Raw genomic sequence first — 10,907 nt, forward strand, 5'->3', positions numbered from 1 at the left:
TCTTAATCCCTTCTGTACCATGACGCGTTTCCATATCCATTGTGCCTAACTATTTGACGAATTTATACAGCTTCAGAAACTCATGTGGGTATTAAAATAGTGAAAACTGTGGCCATTAAAATTCTGAGAGCTTTCTCTCTCTCTCTCTCTCTCTCTCTCTCTCTCTCTCTCTCTCTCTCTCTCTCTCTCTCTCTCTCTCTCTCTCTCTCTCTCTCTCTCTCACACACACTCACACACACACACACACAGCAGTTAACTATTGGTGTGTAATAATCTCGTTCAGTTCTTGAGAAACGCTTAAAGGCACTAATTAATCCCTTTGCAGTAGTTTTTGGGCTGAGAGCTTACAAACTGTTACTCCGGGATACAAGCTTTCCAGGCTCACACAGCAATCCATGGCTGGAAAAATATTAGGTGGAATGGAGACAGACTAAAGAATAAATAGGCGAGTGTCTCAGCTGATAGGTACTGAGCGGAGTGACGCGAGAGATAGATAGATAGAGAGGTAGGGAGGGGGGTGGAGGCGGATATATAAGGAACATGGGGAGGGACGGAGTTGGGGACAGACAGGAAGGTGGAGTGTGAATCGCAGGCAAGCTGATACGTCAGAGGCATGGTACACACTTTTGATCGCTATTGTACCACAGAGGCACCTGTGGCTAATGACACACAGACACCCACACACACACACACACACACACAGAGAGAGAGAGAGAGAGAGAGAGAGAGAGAGAGAGAGAGAGAGAGAGAGATGGAGGGTGGGGATGACGGACATGATCTCTCTCTCTCTCTCTCTCTCTCTCTCTCTCTCTCTCTCTCTCTCATCAATGGGGAGATTGGAAGGAAAGTGAAGGAGCGAAAAGGAGGCAACTCTATTGGTCGAAGTGGAATAAAACAGGGTCAAGTAATATGACATGACTTTTAGGAAAAGGAGATGGAGGGAAGGGAGAGAGTGAGAGAGAGAGAGAGAGAGAGAGAGAGAGAGAGAGAGAGAGAGAGAGAGAGAGAGAGAAGGAATGAGAGGGAAGTGGATGGAGGAGGGGTAAGGAGTTATAGGAAGGAGAGAGGAGGAGGAGTAAGGAGGTAGAGGCAGGGAGGGTGGAAACCCGTGACGCTGAGCCCCGCTATGATAAGCTTCTGGCATTCTATATCCATTATACTATTATTTTCCTCTATTTTAGTTATATCAAGAAAGAAATTATCTGCTAATGTCAACTATAAGTGCATGCACATAATTCACATTCTCATATTATGATAACATTGACAGTCAAGTGAAACATGGTCTCATGATATACGGCCTACCTTGTACAGAAGAAGTTAAAACCTCAGTCTAACTACACCAAGAGATTAGTTTTCTTACACGATTCTCTCCCTTACGTTAAGTTAGGTTAGTGAAAAGTAATCATTTCGTTCTCGGTTTACTCGGTTTCACAGTGTAATCAATACCGAAATACTCGGTTTGCAGAAAGTACTCGGTTCGCCCATCACTAGAAATGGGGATGTCTAAGGAGCGGAACAAAACCACCCTCTCCCTCCTCCCCTCCCCTACTCCCGAGCAGTGACTACTCTAAACTGCTCAATCGGTTCTGCCCCACCCTGTATAATAATTGATATTGCAGAAATGGAAGGAAAATATTCAGTGCAGAAAAACAGAATAAATTCAAAGTAAATACAAACATATTGATAAATGTAAAGAACGGAAATTAGAAATTGAAAGAAAATTGATTTAAGATAAAATACGGAGAGAGAGAGAGAGAGAGAGAGAGAGAGTGTGTGTGTGTGAGAGAGTGAGTGTGTGTGTGTGTGTGTGTGTGTGTGTGTGTGTCATTCACCACGGACGTCTGCTGGTCACCCAGCCAGCCTTACCCATACGGAAAGAGCTCAAAGCTCATACTGACCTTCTGATAGGACTGAGACCACATCCCACACCACATACACCGGGAAAACGAGGTCACAAGCTTTTGAGTTACACCTCGTACCTATTTACTACTAATTGAACAAGGGCTACACATTAAGTCACGCCCATTTGGCTTGACGCTCCCGGGACTCGAATGAGGGCCTTCTCGGTTGTGAGCTGAGCGTGCTAACCACCATACACACAGTGTGTGTGTGTGTGTGTGTGTGTGTGTGTGTGTTCACTGTTTGATCTGTGCTGCAGTCTCTGACGAGACAGCCAGACGTTACCCTACGGAACGAGCTCAGAGCTCATTATTTCCGATCTTCGGATAGGCCTGAGACCAGGCACACACCACACACCGGGACAACAAGGTCACAACTCCTCGATTTACATCCCGTACCTACTCACTGCTAGGTGAACAGCACCTACACGTCAAAGGAGACACACCCAAATATCTCCACCCGGCCGGGGGAATCGAACCCTGGTCCTCTGGCTTGTGAAGCCAGCGCTCTAACCTCTGAGCTACCGGGCGTGTGTGTGTGTGTGTGTGTGTGTGTGTGTGTGTGAGTGGCTACGTGTGTGCGTACGTTTGTTTGTGTGTGTACGTGTACGTGTATTACCTGTACGTGTGCCTGTACGGATCTCGTCATCAGATGAGGGTCTGAGGACAGCACCCAAACTTTTTTGTAATCAATTACCTGCAAAAGCAGATATTCCGACATTTACAATTTTGATTGACGGAAGATATTGAGACCAATGTCTTGCTGCAACCTTTTCATCGTGATCTGCGTGCTGGCCGCCTTCGGGGGCGGCATGGGAGACGTGCAAGAGCACGTCTCCTTCATGGAGAAGTATGGTGCCCCCGTGGAGGGGGGCACAGGGGAGATGGAGGTGGGTTCCGAGGGGGAACCCATCTTGATGGACTATTTCATGCATGACGAAACGACCACTGATATGGATGATTCGAACGAAGTTACCTCAGACAAGACCATGAGTGATGAGAATGTAACTATTGTTGAAACAAAGGAACCGTTGAATACAACCTCGGTAAAAGGCATTGAAGGCAAAAATGAAACAGTTCTGGAAACTACGAAAGAAGAGAACATAACATTAGAGAAAGCAATTGATAACAAGAACGGAACCATTGTTGAAACTAAGGAAGAGAACAGAACTGTGGAAAATCCTGTTGCCGAGAATGAAAGCACTGTTAAAACCATTGAGCACAGAAACAAAACGGTACAAACACCTGCTGGTGATAAACATGGGACAGATATTGAAGCCAGTAAAGAGCAGGAAAATAAAATTTTGGATAAGATGGTTGAAAAGAAGAGAAATGATTTGGAAACTAAAGAACAGGAAAACGAAATCTTGCTAACAATCCCTGTTGCTAAGAACGAAACATTTCTGGAAACTAAAGAACAAGAAAACAAAACTGTGGAGAAAGCAGTTATTGATGATAAGAACGAAACCATCGTCGAAACTAAACAGCAAGAAAACAAAACTGTGGAAAAGACCGATGATAGAAATGGAACCATTGTTGAAACTAAACAGCAAGAAAACAAAACTGTGGAAAAGACCGATGATAGAAATGGAACCATTATTGAAACTAAACAGCAAGACAACAAAACTGTGGAAAAGACCGATGATAGAAATGGAACCATTATTGAAACTAAACAGCAAGACAACAAAACTGTGGAAAAGACCGATGATAGAAATGGAACCATTATTGAAACTAAACACCTAGACAACAAAACTGTGGAAAAGACCGATGATAGAAATGGAACCATTATTGAAACTAAACAGCAAGACAACAAAACTGTGGAAAAGACCGATGATAGAAATGGAACCATTATTGAAACTAAACAGCAAGACAACAAAACTGTGGAAAAGACCGATGATAGAAATGGAACCATTATTGAAACTAAACAGCAAGACAACAAAACTGTGGAAAAGACCGATGATAGAAATGGAACCATTATTGAAACTAAACACCAAGACAACAAAACTGTGGAGAATAAAGTTGAAGATAGGAACGGAACTAATGTTGAAACGAAACACCAAGAGAATAAAACTGAGGAGAAAAAAGTTGATGATAAGAACGGAACCATTGTTACAGCTAATCAGCAAGACAACAAAACTGTGGAAAAAGTTATTGATGACAAAAACATAACCATTGTAGAAGCGAAACAGCAAGACAACAGAACTGTGGAAAATCCCACTGGTAATAAGATCGGAACCATTGTCCAAACGAAACAAGAGGAGAATAAAACTGTGGAAAATGAAGTTGATCAGAACGGAACCATTGTGGAAATGAAACAGCAAGACAACAGAACTGTAGAAAAAGCAGTTATTGATGACAAAAACGTAACCATTGTGGAAACGAAACAAGAGGAGAATAAAACTGTGGAAAATCCCACTGGTAATAAGATCGGAACCATTGTCCAAACGAAACATGAAGAGAATAAAACTGTGGAAAATTCCACTGGTGATAAGAGCGGAGGAGATATTGAGATTAGCAAAGAGGAAGAGAACAAGCCCTTGCTGCAAGGGGTGCACGATAAGATCGAAACGGATGAAACAATTAGTAAAGAGATAGAAAACAAAACATTTGAAAAAGCCGTTGCCAAAAACAACGAAACATTTGAGGGAACTAATGAGCAGGAAAACAAAATGATATTTTCAAGGAACGAAACAGATGCGGAAACTAAAGAACCACATGAGGAAATTGCGTTGCCACTAATCCCAGGTGCTAAGAACGAAACATTTGAGGGAACTAATGAGCAGGAAAACAAAATGATATTTTCAAGGAACGAAACAGATGCGGAAACTAAAGAACCACGTGAGGAAATTGCGTTGCCACTAATCCCAGGTGCTAAAACGAAACATTTGAGGGAACTAATGAGCAGGAAAACAAAATGATATTTTCAAGGAACGAAACAGATGCGGAAACTAAAGAACCACGTGAGGAAATTGCGTTGCCACTAATCCCAGGTGCTAAAAACGAAACATTTGAGGGAACTAATGAGCAGGAAAACAAAATGATATTTTCAAGGAACGAAACAGATGCGGAAACTAAAGAACCACATGAGGAAATTGCGTTGCCACTAATCCCAGGTGCTAAAAACGAAACATTTGAAGGAACTAATGAGCAGGAAAACAAAATGATATTTTCAAGGAACGAAACAGATGCGGAAACTAAAGAACCACATGAGGAAATTGCGTTGCCACTAATCCCAGGTGCTAAAAACGAAACATTTGAAGGAACTAATGAGCAGGAAAACAAAATGATATTTTCAAGGAACGAAACAGATGCGGAAACTAAAGAACCACATGAGGAAATTGCGTTGCCACTAATCCCAGGTGCTAAGAACGAAACTAAAGAGCAAGAAAACAAAACGGTATTTTCGAGGAACGAAACGGTTGGCGAAACTATAGAACCACACGAGGAAATTTTACCACGAGCGAACATAACTCACGAGAGCGAAACAGAAACTGAAGGAAACGAAAGCGAAATTGTACAGAACAAATCGATGAATCTAGAGACCACGATAGCGGAAATTGAAACGACCACGATAGCGATTGAGGAAAAAACGGAAAGTATTCAGAAATTAAATGAAGATCTCAGTAAACAAACAATACTTCTGCAGAACCGAACAGAAGATCTTGAGAAAAAAATCAAATGAAATGAAAAACAAAATACTAGAAGTGGAAAACAAAACGATGCGATTAGAAAAGGAATCAGATGCGATGTTAATGGAGAGTGTCATAATAGGACGAACGATGCTGCGTGTGGAGACAGAAACCAATGACATTGAAAACAAAGCTGTGGGTTTGAAGGAGACGACCGAGAATCTCCAGAACAAGACAGGAGACCTGCAGGAAGGAACTCAGAGTCTGCAGGCTCAGATTGAAGCTCTACAGAACAAGATGATGCACTTAGAGAACATGATGGAAAAAATCTTGAACATGACAGTAGAAATTGAAGACCATACATTAGGTCTGGAAAAAGAAACACTGGATTTGGAGAATAAGACAGTCGAATTGGAAGACAAGGTGACTGGTATTTATAATTGGACTCAACAGATGCAGAAGCGAACGTCGCAACTGGAGAACAAGACTACTGGACTGCGGAGCAAGACAGTAGGCTTGCAAAACAAGGCATCAGTCCTGAAAAAGAAAGCTTTTCCTGCAGATGATGATGTGTTGTCTGCGAGGAAAAACAGTAGGCGTGTAAGACAACAACGCCGCCGGAAAACAAAACAACCCTACTACAACTGTGGAAAGACAAACTGCTGCAGTACAATGTACAACTCAAGAAAGTACGAACTGTAACCGAAAGGGCAATCCACAGTGGCGCTGCTGAGGCAGACAGATGACAGAGAGGCCGAGGAGATCTGAACGAAGGCTCCTCGTCCCTGTCATGGAAAGGAAGGATCTTTTCTTTACCTTACCTTTCCGAACTGAGTGACTTTTTCTCTATGACTTTCTAATAATGCAGTATTGTAATGTTTAGTCAACACAAAACGTGTGCTTTCCTTTCTGTCTTTATTGATACATAAATTACTCTCTATTCATCTGATAAACCAGACTTTAGTTCTGTGCCATCATTCATTGAACAGATGATGTAGTGTGTGTGTGTGTGTGTGTGTGTGTGTGTGTGTGTGTGTGTGTGTGTGTGTGTGTGTGTGTGTGTGTGTGTGTGTGTGTGTGTGTGTGTGTGTGTGTGTGTGTGTGTGTGAGAGAGTGTGAGAGAGAGAGAGAGAGAGAGAGAGAGAGAGAGAGAGAGAGAGAGAGAGAGAGAGAGAGAGTTCTCTTAATTTACATTATCATATTCCTTCCATTTTGTTCTTTCTAATTGATTTAATCCTCTCTGCCTCTTCTTATTACAATTACTCTTTTCTTTCTTTTCCTTTTTCCTTTTTTCCTTCATTCTATCCTTTTTTTCCTTCATTTTATCCTTCTTTGCTTCGTCCTTCTCCACTTCTTATTTTCCTCTTTCTCTTTGTTCTTTTCTCCACTGCCTCTCTCGTGCCTCTTCCTTCTTTTTCAACACCCACACCAAGGATATAGTGAAAACAAAACCACATTTTCTCAAGTTGTTTTATGCTACCCACACACACACACACACACACACACACACACACACACACACACACACACACACACACACACACACACACACACATACACTCACACAGTCACTTACATAGTACAGTAAGTCCTCGTTATACGGTACATCTGCGTTCCTGAAAACCTTACCGCATATTGAATTTACCGTATACCGAACGTATTATAACATGTAATAATAGGGAATGCGTTCCAGCACGTCAAGTCACCGCTACAGAAATTAAAATACATGAAAATAATTATTAAAAAAAAAGTAAAGTACTGCGCAAAAGAAGTAAACAGAAAATGAATATATTATGAATATATTTCCTACAGAGCTTCATAATAAAGTGCCGAGGATTTAAAAGATTACGGATTCTCCTCCAGTATAATGATGATGTGATCGGGTACCATGTGGTGTTACTGGGCAGGGAATTGGGTTAACTTGTACAGAACCAGATAAAGGAGATAAGTATGTACTGTACCTACTGCTTGTTATTGTTGATGCGCTGAGAGGTAAATTTACCATTATTATATACCCAGTATATGCAAAATAATTGATCTATTCTTGAGTGTGTCGGAGCGTGTGAGATAAATGTTGCTGTGAACGTTGTCATGATAAAATGTAATTGTAAAGTTTAAAATGAATTACTAAAGTTATGAGAAAAATGTAATTCAGGAAGTTGAGGGTTCAATCACTCATGAGATCAATAAATTCATTGAGAGTTCACGATTACAGAGATTGTTGGAAAAAATGTAATCCAAAATAAATTTTGAATTAAATCAAAAGGAAAAATGTAATTAAGGGATATAGTAAAAGCTAATGAAAAAATATAATCTGGAGCTATTGATTAGTGTACATAATTTAGGAAGCAAATTAGTTAGAAGAGAAAACTTGTCATGAAGAGAATAACATTGAGATTACAATCAATTATAAAGGTTATGAGAAAATCATGTCATTGTAGAGAAAAGGACAAGTAAGTCAAAGTTGATCATTTCATTACTTTTTAAGTGAACTATGTATGATGGGAAAGTTGTGCTAAGAATTATAGAGTCAGTGAGGAAAAACCAATACAGTACTAGATAGCTGATAAGTTGCAGTAAGAGTGAATCAATTGCTACAACCTGTTTGACTACAATGATGTGCCTTGTTGACGCTTGTACATAACCGACCTCCACCCTGGGTACAGCAGTGGTCATTCATGTCTGTATAGTAGTGATGCACCCTGTGTTATATACAGACATATATATAATATAATATATCAATAAAAACTAAGTGATTTATGGCTACGTTATTGTGTTCCCTTGGATGGAGAATAACAAATATACTCAACTACTGCCAATGTGATGTCATGGGAGTGGATGGCCATCGGTAGAAGGTGCCCCAGAGAGAGAGAGAGAGAGAGAGAGAGAGAGAGAGAGAGAGAGAGAGAGAGAGAGAGAGTACTATCAGGTGTGCTATAAACCTGCCTCATCAGTTTGAGAATCAGTTTATCTAGTGGTTCTGTAGGAAAAGTCCCGGGACAAGCGGTGGGAAACGGGAGACACTGTAGCGAGAGGGACATTAGGAAGAGCCGCCGCGCCGCCCGCCAGCCGAGGTCAAAATGTGCCGCGCGACTCACTTCCGCTTCGTAAGTTCGTACGTTTTATGGACCAGTTCAGCTATTTACACATGTTTTAGTAGCTAATGTTTCATGAATTACCAATGAATATATCTTATTAAATATAAATGAACAAATGTTGGTTAAATGGCCTTTCTTATAATTTGTTCAACACTGCTGCTTCTGTCGTGATCAGCCCGCGACATCATCAGCCTGGTGGAGCTGACTGCCGAGTTAGTCCGAGTCGCTGACTGCTGATGGCTGGAAAGCTGAGTGTTAGGTCGCCTTCGCTTCTTTCGATGGCATTTCCACCGAGGTAAGTCTCTTAAAGATGTGTAAGCGTTAGTATAGCTTTGTTGTAAAGGTTTGAACGCCATAATGCAATGAAGTATGGAGGGGTGGTGGTAAGGCAGGGGCTGAGAACTGAGCAGTGTGGTGGCGGTGGTAAACACTCACATGTTTTGAGGCAGGTAATATCAACTATGGTATACAGTCAGCTCTGTATTTGATGAAACAGCCTTCTCACCCTATACTTAATGCAACAGCTGCCCTACTCTTATTTGTACAAAGAGCGACATGCCAATTTTAAACACGTATAGGATCATAGGCACCTAGAGGATCATAGGCCGCTAGCCTCTCTCTCTCTCTCTCTCTCTCTCTCTCTCTCTCTCTCTCTCTCTCTCTCTGGCAATTGAGATTTCTTGAAAATAAAGACAAGAAACACTGTTATCTGCGATTACTTAGTCAAGACTAATGGCAGGACAGTCTCTTATCTTTTTTTTTTTCCTGACTCTCCAGCAACTACTTATTTATCCGTAAAACCAACGCGATTAATATCCTCTCACCACTACTACCCTCCACGTGCTCCAGTCTCCAAGCTACGTGTGTGTGTGTGTGTGTGTGTGTGTGTGTGTGTGTGTGTGTGTGTGTGTGTTAAACTGTGTGGAAGACGCGTCCCTTGTAAACTATGAGATCGGTGTCGCCGCCAGTAACCGTGCCGTTTGTTAACAGTGAGCTGAGTGAGGCGTTATCGGCGCTGGCAGGGCAGGTCAGTGAGAGAGGCAGTAAGAATAGTGAAGACGAAGATAGTGATGATATTGATGGTAGAGAAGAGAGTAGTGTGTTTGTAGCCTCTCAGTAATCATAGGTTAACTATCTATATATTGCTGAAGGCACAAAGCAGTGTGTGGGTGCTTTCTGGTGTCACAGGTCAGCCCCCCTGGGAAAGTCCAGTGCCAAACGTAAGTAGTATATTGGTGTAACTCATTATTTCACGGTGGCACCATGTCATAACCTCCAGGACAACATATCAGTGAACTAACACCTGCTGATACTTTAACATCCCTATAATTTGAGTCTTCCAATACGTCAACAAACTGATCCCCTGAGATCTCTCAGGCAGGACACAACCCGTGCGGCGATATCTCTGTCTCTAGAGAAATATTAATTGAAAGTATACACTTTGGGACTTGAAATCTTTAGAAAGGCTGCATTTAAAATGTTTCAATAATTTCATTAGCATTTAGAATACAGTACAATCATGGCAAATAATCGTGGACCATGTCAGCACTTTCTTCACCCAACACCCTCCCAAAAGACTACCTGGCAACTCACCGCAAACGTCAGTGTCGTGCCTGTGAGCGAAGTTTATTCTATTCCTCCACGCTACATACTGTAGGATGACACTGACGTTTCCGGTGAGTTGCCAGGTAGTCTTTTGGGATATATATATATATATATATATATATATATATATATATATATATATATATATATATATAGTCTTCATAATATATTGTGGTTCCTTTTTAAAACTGATGGGAAATACCTAAATTATAGCAAACTAACATGAAAGAAATAATTCGTAATGGTATGAATTGAGTGGTATGCAGCAGCAGCAGCAGTAGTAGAAGTAGAAATGCAATGGTAAAATGCCGGCCAACTGCAGTGTTACTGCACCGCCAGACGCCAGTCCGCCAGACCGCCACCCGTCCCGGCCACCGATCCGCCGAGTGGTGCCGACACATTATTCATTCTTAGCGGTACGAACCAGCAGAGTCCCGGCACAGACGCTAGACGGTACAAGCGTCAAGCGGTACCGGAAATGATGCCAGCACATTCAGTTGTACCAGTACAGACGCGTCTCGCCGAGCTACTGCGGCTTGGCCAGCGGAATGAGGCAGCGGGCCAGTGGCACGCGCTGCTGGTACCACGGTACCGACTACCGAGTGGCGGTACTGGTACTGGCACGGCCAGCGCGGCACACTCAATACCAGTACCAGTAGGAGCATACCGAGACTACC

At 42.0% G+C, this 10,907-nt stretch overlaps 1 protein-coding gene across 2 annotated transcripts; it reads left to right on the top strand.

The window, feature by feature from the left end:
* The first annotated feature begins 2,595 nt into the window (after nucleotides 1-2,595).
* On the top strand, nucleotides 2,596-6,390 carry LOC123520697 (myb-like protein X). Of its 2 annotated transcripts, none has more exons than XR_006679339.1 (2): nucleotides 2,596-5,134; nucleotides 5,258-6,390. XR_006679339.1 is itself a non-coding variant. In XM_045283235.1 (2 exons), the coding sequence occupies exons 1-2, from the start codon at nucleotides 2,654-2,656 to the stop codon at nucleotides 4,814-4,816; spliced, it is 2,100 nt and encodes a 699-aa protein (XP_045139170.1). In that variant the 5' UTR covers nucleotides 2,596-2,653; the 3' UTR covers nucleotides 4,817-6,390. The 2 variants fall into 2 exon arrangements, 1 of the variants encoding a protein (XP_045139170.1); XM_045283235.1 differs by having other exon boundaries at nucleotides 2,596-3,826; nucleotides 3,890-6,390.
* The last annotated feature ends 4,517 nt before the right edge of the window (nucleotides 6,391-10,907 follow it).

The sequence above is a fragment of the Portunus trituberculatus genome, chromosome 7 (assembly GCF_017591435.1).
Source record: "Portunus trituberculatus isolate SZX2019 chromosome 7, ASM1759143v1, whole genome shotgun sequence".
NCBI classification, from domain to species: Eukaryota; Metazoa; Arthropoda; class Malacostraca; order Decapoda; family Portunidae; genus Portunus; species Portunus trituberculatus.

Excerpts from the sequence above, each read along its gene's own strand:
- LOC123520697 (XM_045283235.1), top strand. The coding sequence starts at position 2,654 with ATGTCTTGCTGCAACCTTTTCATCGTGATCTGCGTGCTGGCCGCCTTC. Across the intron at positions 3,827-3,889 it reads CCATTATTGAAACTAAACAG|CAAGACAACAAAACTGTGGA; the intron begins CAAGACAACAAA and ends GAAACTAAACAC.